General features: G+C 35.8%; 1 protein-coding gene across 3 annotated transcripts in view; it reads right to left on the reverse strand.

The window, feature by feature from the left end:
- Positions 1–909: 909 nt before the first annotated feature.
- THSD7A (thrombospondin type 1 domain containing 7A) overlaps positions 910–13,118 on the reverse strand; it is a 461,702-nt gene continuing 449,493 nt past the window's right edge. For 2 of the 3 annotated variants that reach the window (XM_081535377.1, XM_081535378.1), the window contains 6 exons: positions 12,085–12,258; positions 8,437–8,532; positions 5,306–5,388; positions 4,750–4,960; positions 2,236–2,323; positions 910–1,558 (listed from right to left, as the gene is read on the reverse strand). In XM_081535377.1, coding sequence (XP_081391503.1) covers positions 1,474–1,558; positions 2,236–2,323; positions 4,750–4,960; positions 5,306–5,388; positions 8,437–8,532; positions 12,085–12,258 — 737 coding nt within the window. In that variant the 3' untranslated portion in view covers positions 910–1,473. The remainder of the gene's footprint in view (positions 1,559–2,235; positions 2,324–4,749; positions 4,961–5,305; positions 5,389–8,436; positions 8,533–12,084; positions 12,259–13,118) is intronic. The other variant, XM_081535379.1, reaches the window with a different exon arrangement.

Below are 13,118 nucleotides of genomic sequence, written 5' to 3' on the forward strand. Positions count from 1 at the left end.
AAATGTGCCACCCTTGGTCTAGATATTTAATGAGGTCCTGGACAAAATATTTATTTTTCTCTTTTGAAAATTCTAGTTTTTGATATCATACATTAAAAAGACTTGCTTCAAATTTTACCACTGAGAAAGACTAAACTATAGATTTTGAAATACATTCCATCTGAAAGTAGGAAAACAAAATCTAGGAGAAAAAAAAAAAATCAGACCATTTTGATTTCTTTTAGTTACAAAAAATCACCAATAAGTTATTTTTTCCATCCGCTCAAAATTAAAAAGACAACCAGCTCCTTTTTTTCTTTTCTTTTCTTTTTTTAACAAAGATAACAAATATAAAAATCTAGTCATAAACAGCCTTCAAAGTACAATTAGAAACCAACTAAAGGGATCTATCTTTTGGAGGGTTAATGAGTTCGGGACTTGAACACTTAAGTTATCGCCATGTTGCTGATATCACAATGGCTGCAGCGATGAGGAAGTATGTATACAGCAGATATAACAGCTAACTCCATCCTGTCACCATCCCAGCTGAACTTTTACTCTCTTCAGGACACAAGAACTTGTAAATGTCTCCGCGACACTTTGAGCACAGATGTCTTCATCCCGTATGAAAAGAGGCAGTTTCTATGGCAATACTGGTTAAGCGCCTATCATGCTGCACTAATATAGTGCAAAAATGTGCCTTCCGTATAGCAAAAAAGATGCAGGCAACCAGTTTGAAAATTAGGGAAAGTAGAAATGTACTGTATTAACACAAGCAAATTAGTTTTCCAGATAATAACCATTGTAAAATACCGAACTTGAGGACTCTTGTAAGGTACTAGTACATGTCCAGCATTCATACTTCGGAGAGAGACAAGAAGTCTTACAAAAGGGTCTTTGCCTCTGAAATGCAGCTCAGTGAAACTATTATCAATCACCAAGATGCTGAATTTATTCAATGCGTTTTCTGCTCAATTTAGAGCTTATTTTTAGCCACCATTAAAATTGCTTATTAACAAGTATATAATCTGACATAATAATGTGTATCATTCAATTGAGTAGGCATGTTGTTATGTTTGAATATAGTAGTGTAGAGATTTTGGTGTGAACTCTTCATGCGAAAATGTTACTAGGGGTTAACACTGCAGACAGAGGCTTGCATCAGGCATCCTAAACTGGTCAGTCCCACCATCATGTTTTTAGAGATGAAAGTGAATTATCAGTTGGTAGATTTCAGAAAAGATCACATAAAACTCTCAGAATGCATCATGTATCAACTAAATCTCCCAGAATTCTCAGGGCTGATGGTTTCGATGTAAGTGGTACTGTCTTGGTATATCCAATGGCACTGTGATTTTCACTCCTTCCTTAATGATGATCTTTTAAGAAGTAACACTGTAGTTTAATCCGCACAGTTTGAATAGCTTTGTGGCCTCTGGATATCTACAGCAAAGGCAGAAAGCTGAACTTGGAAGCTGCAGGGTAAGTTACGACTTACATGTCAGCATCTCCATCATAGGCTAAGGTCAATGGTTTCAGCCGGTTGTTTTGCCTTCTTTGAGGTTTCTTTGGCTTCTTGCTGTTAGAAAAAATCAATAAAACTGTGAGAAAGAAAATCTTCAATGTAATTTTTATTGCTTTAAATGAAAAAAACTGAAACATTGATAAACCTAAAAATTGCTTAATTGCCTACACTTTCTAAATTCAACCCCCAAATTTGATTTTCTGGTTTTTGAATTTCTCAGTTTTATGCTCTGAATAAGCATGAACCAGAACCCTTCAAGTATGTTATTATCCTGTAAAAGATAAATTAACTAGATATAATTTCTCTGATACAAATAATGGAATAATGCTATAGTATAGTCGTTTATATTTGTCCACAAACTTTTATAAATAACACAACTTATGTTTCAAAAGACAGTTGAATTAGGTATTATCATAATCTCTTCCTCAGTAGTAACTTAATAAAAAATGTACAGTTCACCATAAGTGTACAAAGTAATATATGGTGCTTACATAACCAAGGGGAAAAATTTGAGAAGATGACCTGGGGCAGTTCTGGCTCATATTCAGAAATTAAATGGTTCAGATTCAGTGGTTTTTAGACTATCGGCTATGCTTATTCAGAAACTCAGATGAACCCTAAATAAATGTGGAATAATTTGAGACATTAGATTGCTGTTCCTGGTTATGGCCAATTGAAAGTATTTCCTCTGAAATAGATCTCCTTAGATTTTTAGATATTTAAGCACTCACCAAGCTAGATAGACCATGGAGACAATGAAGATAAGTAACACGAATGCCCCAGCTGCTACGCCGTAAACCCAGGTCTTTAGTCTCCCATCTAAGAAGAATAGATATTGGTCATTAATTTACATTAGTCTGCTATACATATTACAGTCTTTAACTATGACCAACGACCAGTCACATATGATCAAGTTCTTTCAAAACTCAAAGTGAATTATTGCTTAGGCAGAGTTAATGATTAATGCAAAGCTGCTATTATGTGTTAAATGCTGTTTCATTAAAGATGAATTATCAATGAAAATTGAATTGAAAAACGATAAATAATGTTGCAATTCGAGTTCAGATTTCAAGTTAATATGTCTAAATTTCTGCTACTTCCTATATGGATTTTACTTTAAACTCAACATATGTGTTATGCTAGAGAAATCTTTTCTTCTGATTTTCATTCTATCTTCAGAATGGCAATTGTGAGAAAAGAAGAAAACAATGCAATTTCAAGAAATTCCTACAACTTTTTTGATGCTGACAGATATCTCAACGTAAGTTTTGTCATTTAAATATTTTTTTCAGATGAATTGAAAGTAAATATATTTAACATTTTTGGAATTAATAATCCTTTATCTAGTTTATACTTTAGAGTGTGCTTTAAAATTAATTTGACAATATCATTTGTAAAAATAACCAAGTTTGATTAACACATGAAAGAATCTCGAAATAACTTTTTTTCTATCTTTTCTATTTATGGAATCAGACAAGACAGGAACTTTTTTTCTAGTTTTATGACAGGAACTTTTAAAATTTGGTTTTCTGGTCTCATTCTCTTTGAACTTCTGTTTTATATTCTGAATAAACTTCAAATGGATGATAGTATTAATGATTTTGCCTAACTTGTTCCTCACACCAACATATATTTTCTGTTATACCCAACCAGCTAAACATTAATTTTAATATTGAAATTATAGATTGGGCAAACTGACCCCACAGAGACTCACAGAGGCTCTGGTTTATCCAACATTTGAAAGACATCAAAAGCAAATCAGTACTATGATGATGATGATTATTATTTTTGCCTAGAGCTGGATCAACTTAGGAGTTCATTCATATGCTGGAAATAAACCAAGTTAATATTCTAGATATTCTTTTTTTCAATTCTAAATATTTAAAAAAATTGAGTGAGTTCAAAATCAAAAGAACTTTTCTGCTGTTAAGTTTATCTGTTCTGAGAGAAGTTCAACAAATATTTTTGGGTTTTTCAGAAAATAAGAGCAAGGTCTAATTGTATGTTTTTATAATGTATACCTTTTTAATATATTAAAATGTTCATTTTAGGAAAAGTATAAAATGAAAAATGACAATGATAATATGTTATCCTTAAAAAGCAGTTTTGATATGAGGGGATCTGCTTGGATTCTTGGTCAAGGTCAAGATTGCAAATGGCCATTTCTTGGTTTGCCATCTTGGACACTGAGAAGAAGACCTTCCCATGCTCACACAGACAGGTCAGCTTTACAAAATAAATTTTATCTTCAGATCAAATTCTAATAAAGTCAGGGATGAGGTGGTTATATACGAATCACCCAAACAGTGAAAATACTTTAAAAAAATCCCAACAGTGATTCGTGTTTTTGACTCCATGCATTAAAAATACAGTTGTGCTAGCTATGCAAATTCTTTCCTTCCTTTCTCAAGTTTCTAATGGAGTTAGGAAGTAGTTTACGCTTTGCTTTGTCTGGCAATTTCCTTTGGTCATGAAGTGGTAATCCGTCTAGGGTGTGAGGAGAAGTGGCATGAGCTGAGTTACATACAGCTCTCGTAGCACATCTTCCAGCACCGGCTTAGTTCCGGGGATGAGTATATGGCTGAATCAACTGAGGAGGTCGAATGTGCAGAGTGAGGATAGAATGTGATCAGCCTCCAGGCTTCAAGTCCATTACTAGATACATTATGAGCTGTCTGTTTAATGACATGGGTCTGGTCAGTCTCCAAGTTTAGACTGTCCGATCGAGATGGGAAGGCTCCACGCCTGTCCCCACGTATCTGGTCCTAGTACAAATTCTGAGTATTTGAGTGTGCCAGCTCCAAGCGCTGATAGAAATTGGTCTGGCTGCCAAACGTCCCCTGCATTATTGACCTTCCTATTTAGGGTTCAAATATTTAACAATCTGTGGTCAAATGGAAAATTCTTGAATGTCTTTTCATAGTTTTGAGTTCTAGTTCTGCATGACAACACACTTTCCCCCTAATATTTTCAGTTAGATTGCTTTAATCAGTGTGAAAATAATTCTAAATTTACGACTGAAATTTATCAATCTTAGAATTTTTCTCAGAAGAGAGTAGATTCATATCTCTGAATTTTGAGTATGATTGCCTTTTTCATAATAATTGTAAAAATTGTAGGAACATAAGACAGTATCAAAAGAAATGACTACAGATGAAATAATTCTCTCTTAAGAAAATGCTTGCTCATTATTGGTTAAATATACAGCCGAGGAATCCCACACCAGCACCGTCTGGTCACTTCACCTGGCCCAAACGGCTGCAGAAACCAGGTCCTTCCCCGTCCCACTGGGTTACTGGAGGGCTGGGTTGGATGCACTGCCCGACTGGTTTTCACGTCTCCTCTTTTGTCCTCCACAGTGGGTATCACCATCACGGGGATAAGTGTGCACTGCTCAAGTGTACCATTGGAAGACATGACTTCAGTGTACCCTTCTTCACAACTGCATGTCCTTGTCTGCAGGAGAACAAGACTTACACTGTACATGCAAGGTGATCTTTGTAAGTATACCACACCTGACCGGTAGGGCAGGCTTTAAAGAAGTACTGTTCTGGGAATTTACTCCATGTAATTTCTGTCACCACTATGTAAAAAATAACACACTTTTTTGGTACCTTATACAAATTTATTCTAATGGTAGAAGGAAGTGCATTCAGAATTATTTATATTGATAAAAGAAGAAGTCCCAAAATAGAATTTTTATGCCTCAAGACATTTTTCAGGGGGGGATGGGTTGTACCAGAAGCAGTGTAGTGACAAACAATGAAGCTGGCTTGTCTACTCTAATGAATTCACACATACCTCGCTACAGTGTGAGTGGGGTTGACTACACGGTGGGTTACAAGACCTGTCAGCATCAGGCTGGCGCACCACCAAGCAGCCCCCTGCAGAACAGAAAATCATATTTTGACAAGTAGCATCTCTTGCAGTGATAAAAAAAAAAAAAATACACCATTGTTGTAGACTGGTCTTTGAATCCTGAACTGCCTTGGGAGTCCCACAGACTTTTGAGGGCAGCTGACTGGATCACCTGGTTAACCTTGACCACTTTATTTAGGAACTTGAGACCCTTCTCATTCAGAGGACACAGTACCTGCCACCCCAGCAGGTGCTCAGTAAGTAAGTACCTGTTGATTAGATGATTTTATAGCTGATACTTTGAAAACACTAATTTTCTGCAAGCTAATGTCATAGTTTCTGAGACCAAGTCCAACATTAAAAAGCAAATTTAATTTTCTTTTAAAGTTAAAATTCTTTCCTTGTTTTTCAAATAAACAGTCTTCAACTTAGGATACCTTTTTGATTTATGTGACAACCTTGTAAATGGATTTTTTAATAATACATATTTCTTTTGGAGAAAAATCACTAATGCAGGATTTTTTTTTTTTTTTGATATATAAGAAAACAAATGCAGCTTCTACGTGGTATGTCTGCACTATTGTTTTAACTTGACACTGAAGTTCTCCAGTGACTCCTCTTATTTCCTACTTCTTCTCAAGTTTAGTACCAGGTATGCCACAGTTGTTACAATGAAGTTTTCAAGATGAGACTAGATGTCATTAAGAAACAGAACTGGTAGCATGTAAAGAACTCATAGTTTCAAGCCATACTTGATCAATTTCACAGAATTTTGGCAAAGCAAAATTTTTCCTTTATTTATGGAACTGATGATCCTCTGGAATCTAATTAAAGGTGTCAATTCCTTGCCTTATCACTTAACATTATAAACAAAATATTCACAGAAAAATTGTTATGGAAAAGCGGTTAGTCATTGCAAGGCAGCTGGAGTGACATGGTTGTACTGAAGTTATTAGCATTGGATAACACATGAAGACAAAGGAAAACATTGTGAGTTTCCTGTAAGGACAACTATTCATAAAATTAGAACAATCGATCAAGGTAGGTAATATACTTTACATGCTTGTCTATTTCCCATAAACAATCTCATCTGTCCTAAAAGATAGGAGAAGAATGCATATAGTGTTTTATCACAAATCATTTACACAATATTTTTTGCTATAAAACAGCTTTAGATGGTGATAAATACATGGGATACTCTACCATATGGAAAAGAAATTGAAAATATGATTTCTACAGGTAAGTCCTTTAAAATTTGACTTACCTTTATATTGGGGAATAGCCCCAATTTCAGTGTGAAAAGAACTTGTAATGTGTAGAATAAAAGTCAGACAACGATTATTTGCATCCATATTTGGGGGAAAAAAACCCAAAACACTGAAAACTAACAGGATTCGCTGGGAAAGCTGTAAAACTCCTGATTAGTTTAAAGAAGAAGGTAGACATCCATTTTCAACACCTGAGCTGAGTGGTGTCTGTGCACGCTAATTCACTTCAGCTGTGTCCGACTCTCCGTGACCCCGTGGACTGCAGAACGCCAGACTCCTCTGTCCATGGGGATTCTCCAGGCAGGAATAATACTGGAGTGGGTTGCCATGCCCTCCTCCAAGGAATCTCCCTGACCCAGGGATTGAACCTGCGCCTCCTACATCTCTTGCATTGGCAGGCGGGTTCCTTACCACTAGTGCCACCTGGGAAGGACCACCTCTCGAATGTCTTCAGGTTCAGAAAGCCTGTGCTCCTCTCCCCAGAGCTCTCTCTCCCCCTGTTGCCTCTGAGAGTGACTTGCTTGGATTTTTTTTTCCAGAAAATGACACTGTCAGAGAGCAAAGGGTTTCCTGGTAGGTGTCTTTTCTTTATTACAGATGTATCCACTGAGAGTTGCTATTATCAAGTGTTTCTTAACCCAGATTGCTCCTGTATAAAATCTGATGTTCACAAGAATACAGTTTGACATCCTGCTCTAGCTTTCATAGGCTGGAAATGCATAATTAGGTTTCAGTAAATCCAAGTAATTTAAAATTCAATATAAAAATGTATGCTTTCCAAAAAGCATATTGATCCCTGAACCTGTCATCTTACTGTAGATGTTACAATTAAATTTACAAATGGATATTACTCAGAGGCACCAAAAGGCACACTACCTTTTTCTCTGCCAGAGGGTCAAAACAATGGCAGCAAGTCAGCAGGTCCTCTGAATAGTTAACATGCAACCCTCAGGCTACACTATGGGGAGTCCTGTGGACAGATCTCCACAAATACATTGTTTGAAACACTAGGGACCCATCTCTGGGTCCACGGGCTTGACGCTGAGGTTCTTGTTCTGACCTTAGTTCCTTGATAGGAAATTTTTGCAGGGTGGCTCACTCTATCTCTGGAGCCAATTTTCTTCCCTCTTCAAGGGTCTTTGGGATCCCTTGCATTTACTGGACTCAGATAAGGAAACTTTTAGTAACTGTAGATTAATTCTATGGGGTATGTTTGGGTCAAAGGGAATTTAAAAAAAAGCTCTTCATTTGGATGTCTCCTTTCAATGTATAATAAGGTTTGAGTGGGGACAGAGTAGGTACAGTGACTACTCAGATGCTCTGAGCTTGAGTTTTACCAATAGGTCTTGTATCTTAGTTAATTAAAAAAACTACAAGTCATAGATTTCTGAATTTAAGCAAAATATTTGGATTTGTATAATCATGTTCTCGTGGCAATATTTTTAGACTGCATATATTGCCTCTAAGGCACAGAAACAGATGTAGTCAACAAAATACTGACTTTTTAGCATGTAGTAAGTTATTAGTATATAAGATTTTTAAGAAAACAATCTGAGATTTACTTATAGTAATTTATTAGAATTAGACAGTAATATCTAAAATGGCTGGGTGAGGGGGAATTTAATTGAAATATTTAAAAGTAAAATAATTTATCACTGGTCATCAGGTACACAGCTCAGGTGTCGTGAACTCAACCACATGTGGAATACTGAAAGAATATCTCTGTTTTCTTAATTATTTTGTTTAACCAATTACACGTGTGTTATAGGAAGACTTTCAAAGAACAAAGAGGAATGGAAGGTTTACCTGTTACATTTACACCATCTGATCTTTGACACCAGACTGTTCGGGAAGAGCCCTTCCAAGCACTGGCCATCCATTTATACTCGTAACACTGTCCATCTGCGGGGGCACAATACACATTAACAGAGGCATTCTGCAGGCCGGGGGAACAAGCATGGAGACAGGTATTAATGAAATATTTATAAACAATTGAAAAGGGATAAGAAGTCCATCCTGAATGATTCAAATGTGGAGTTACTATCCTGAAGTTGCCATATAGATGTTACAAAATTCCAGATGTGTGCCTAAATGCCAACTAATTTTCCAAGTCAGCTACCATGCTATTAGATGTGAACCTAGATTTTCAATTTAAATTTGTTTTATTTAAAGCATTATATCAAACATACAAATAAGGACAGAGAATAACTGAAAAAATATATTCAAGTACCCATCATTCAATTTTAACAAATATTACCATTTAGTCATATTAGCTTGAGTTTTGTTTGTTGATGAGTAAAAAAAAACTAACAAACTTGGTGTCCTATTATATTCCTTCTTGATCTCCCTCCGTGTCTGTCCTGCAATATGCACTATTTTGAAGTAGATACAAGCATTTCTGTGACAGGCTTTTCATTCTTTGAATTTAACTATAATATAAATATATGTAATCCATAAATGATTTACAGAATTATTTTTAGGCAGTTTTAAAATTTAAAAAGCATTATATTCACATGATACATATATCTTTTTGAAACTTAGTAGTCAATATTATAGATGAAATATTTCTTTGTGATTTTTTTAATACAGACACAGTCAATTAATTTTAACTGCTACATAGAATTCCATGATACTAACTACTACAATTTATTTCCTCTATGGGTGGGCTTTTAGGTCATGTTCAATTTACGCTGTTACAACACTGCCTCAGTGGTCAGCCTTGTGCAAGCCTCCTAGTGCTTCTTTAAGATAAATATTTAGAAGGAAATTTCTGGGCATTACTGTAGGGACAGCTGAAACTTTACTAAACACAGCTCATTTTTTTCTTTAAATGGTGACAGTTTACATACCCCGCAGCAGTGAATAAGAGTTACTATTACTCTAAACCCTCACAAACATTTATAAGTTCCAGATTTAAATTTCTTGTCTGTCTTGCCGGTGTGGAAAGCTATCTTGTCATTTTGACTTGCAGCTATTACCAAAGCTATCAAACAGTAAGGAAAATGTTTTGCAGCATTCAGATTTCCTCTTGTGGACTGCTTATGTATATCTTTTGGTTCTCCGCAACCCTTCTACTGAAATCTATGCCTTTCCTGAGTTGTGGGAATTTTTTATTCTAGAATAACAGTTCTCAGATGATGGTCCAGGGACCAGGGATGCCTTTGGCATTCCCTCAGAGTATGTGTGTGAGGATTTTCCCCTCTAACTACACACCTGGGTAAGTAAGCTCAGACTTCCTTCATATACAGAAACTAAACTAAGATGGCAACAGACTGAATGCAGAGGCAGGTAAGAGAGTCCAGCTGTCTTCTGTTAAAGCCAGATGTTACAGAGACGTGAAAAAGTGTAAAACAAGACCACGCCTGTCATTAAAGTTGCTTTCTTTTTGCTTTGGAAAGTAGTTATTTTTCGGGAAATATGATAACATATAATTGATTTGTGATTATTTTAAATAAGTTGCCAAATATTTAAAAACTAAACAGTTGTCATTTTTCAGGGTGCAAAAGTTTGATATGTATACATCAAAGAAAAGCCATTTGGGGTCCTTGACAATTTTACAACTGTGAAATTGTCTTGGAATGCTGAAAAGTTTTAGGATAGTTGTTCTAGACACTAATTCCTTCAAATTGACTTCAAATATATTTTCTATGTCTGTGGCTTGTCTGGTAACCTTGTTTATGATCTGTTTTACTATGTGCACATTCTCAGTCGCGTCCGACTCTTTGCGACCCCATGGACTGCAGCCCACCAGGCTCCTCTGTCCATGGGATTCTCCAGGCAAGACTAATAGAGTGGGTTGCCATGTCCTCCTCCTGTTTCACTATGTAGAAGATTTAAATTTTGATTTGAAAGTATTTTTATTCTTTACCATTTTTGTTTGTGATTTTGGTGTTGTACTGGGGAGATATTTCTCATTTTTTTCCTACCCAACTTTGTTTCATTTCTTAAGATTTCACGTAACTGGGAGTTGTCTGTTTAAATTTTTAGTACGACTCATAATTAAAGCCATTTAGGTTTTAGTGTGTGTGCATGTGTGAGCCTATCTGATACACTTGGGTTTTAATAGTTACAGAATCTATGGTTTGCTTCTCCATTACTCTCGATAAATAACATTCTAAATAGTTGTAAAGTTTTTACATTTATTAGCAAAATGTATTCACAGAAATTATAGTTTTTAAACACTATCAGTATTATAACTTTGTCCTCTTTTTTTTTGTTTCATTGAGTTTTCCATGAGGTGGTCTACTTTGATCAAAAAACAAGCTATTGGTTTTATTGATTATCTTGGTTATTTTCTATCTCACTGAATTTGTATTTATCTGTATTGCTTATATTCTATCTCCCTTTTCTTTCCTTTTTTTGAAAATTGAGTTGAAAGTCAAGCTTATATTATACTTTTCTCTCTCCTGTATAAGCATGTAAGGCTTTAAATTCCCTTGTAATACTTTTCTGCTGCACCCTGCATAACATTTGATATGTAATGCTCTAGAAATGTAGCTTTCAGTTTTTAGTTCTGTGGATGCATGAGAGAATTTCTTTGCAATTGTTGTTGCTGATTCCCAATTGTCATTATGGGGTAAACAGTTCTCTTTCTTTTCTTGGGAATTAACTCATTTATTGTAACTGCGGTCCTATTCCTCCTTCTTTACTTACCCTGTCCCCAGAATATGGTTGGTAAATTTGAGAAAATGTAATCAATAAGGTGGATAATTCAATAATTCCTGGGTTAAGTCATCTAGCTCAGGTGGCTTTTATTCTAAGCACTGTTCTCCAACATTCTAAGCTTTCCTCAACTTTTCAGTAATATAGATGTTATTTTTGGCCCTTATTTGCTAATATATATCATGCTCCTTAATTACTTCAGAACATAAGCAAGAATGAGAAGGTTTTTTGTTGAGCAAGACATTCTCTGCTAGGTAACAATAATGCTTTGTGGTTTTTGTAAATGTAATGTATTGCTTATACTGGATGTATGGCTCTGTGTGTATATACATATACACACAGACATATAAACATATATTTTTATATATTCTGTATGTAAAATTCAGACCAATCCTTACCAATACTTTATCAATTTCTGAGAATATAGTAAAATGTCTCATTTTGCTATTTCTTTGTAATTTTTCTTTCAATTTAAATAAATTGAGGATATTTTTAGGTTCACATTGGATCAGGATTGTTATAGGTATGTACAAATAACATTCTCCAAATGATCTTAGCTTTCTTTAACTCATAAAACTTAGAGATACTTTTAAGTATTTCATACCTGACTTATGAAGGGTGGCAAGACTCTTCAAATCTTTAGAATTCAGAATCATACCCTTAACCTAATTCTCAACTTTTTAAAAGTGAGATCTTAGCAAATTTCCTTATCTAACAGAAAAATTTATACTTTTTCTTTTGCTTATGAACACAACACTAAAATAAACAGGTGTTATGAATGGTCACACTCACCATCACATGATTTCGTTTCCAGCTTCTGCTCTGGGCACAGATGTTGGTTCTCTAGTTCTTGTATAATCACCGCTCTGGAACGGACCTGTATTCCACCAAAACCGAGGTCCTCGCCATTCACACAGGTCAGCTGACACAGGCTCCAGGAAGACCAGTCCTTCAAATAACAGTCACCTGCAAAGCACAGGTTGGTAGTTTATACCCTTACCCGTAAAGAATAGCCAGCCAGATCACCATTTTATGTTTAAGCCAGTTAAGCATTGTTTTTAGGTATGCCAGTCATACACGATATTGGTAAGACGTATATTCAGTTCAGTTCAGTTCAGTTGCTCAGTCGTGTCCAACACTTTGCGAGCCCATGAACTGCAGCATGCCAGGCCTCCCTGTCCATCACCAACTCCTAGAGTTTACCCAAACTCATGTCCATTGAGTTGGTGATGCCATCCAACCATCTCATCCTCTGTTGTCCCCTTCTCCTGCCCTCAATCTTTCCCAGCATCAGGGTCTTTTCAAATGAGTCAGCTCTTCGCATCAGATGGCCAAAGTATTGGAGTTTCAGCTTCAACATCAGTCCTTCCAATGAACTCCCAGGACTGATCTCCTTTAGGATGCACTGGTTGGATCTCCTTGCAATCCAAGGGATTCTCAAGAGTCTATTTATACATTTGTGCTAATAGTGTTATTTTCCGAGTGGATGTTACTGAGTATAGGCTATGTGTTGCTTAATGATATCAAATGTAAACTATGTTTAAAGCAGCTCGTCTGTCATGATTCCCTTTATCTTAAATGACAATACTGAATTAACACCAACTACGATAACTCTTGTCATTATCATCATAAAGAGGTTTACTAAGCACTTGGTACTATTAAAAGAAAATATAAACAGACATAGGTCTTGTTATCTAGGTATTCAAAATTTTGAAGAACTTGAAGTCCAAGGCTTGGCTCCTATTTCTTCCCAAAGTTGTGGAGGTGAGACAGCCAACCAATCTGCTCTGGTGTGGCAATAATGCACACAATTTCCTCTGACCTGT

The sequence above is a fragment of the Giraffa tippelskirchi genome, chromosome 10 (genome assembly GCF_054371585.1).
Source record: "Giraffa tippelskirchi isolate mGirTip1 chromosome 10, T2T-mGirTip1v1.2.pri, whole genome shotgun sequence".
NCBI classification, from domain to species: Eukaryota; Metazoa; Chordata; class Mammalia; order Artiodactyla; family Giraffidae; genus Giraffa; species Giraffa tippelskirchi.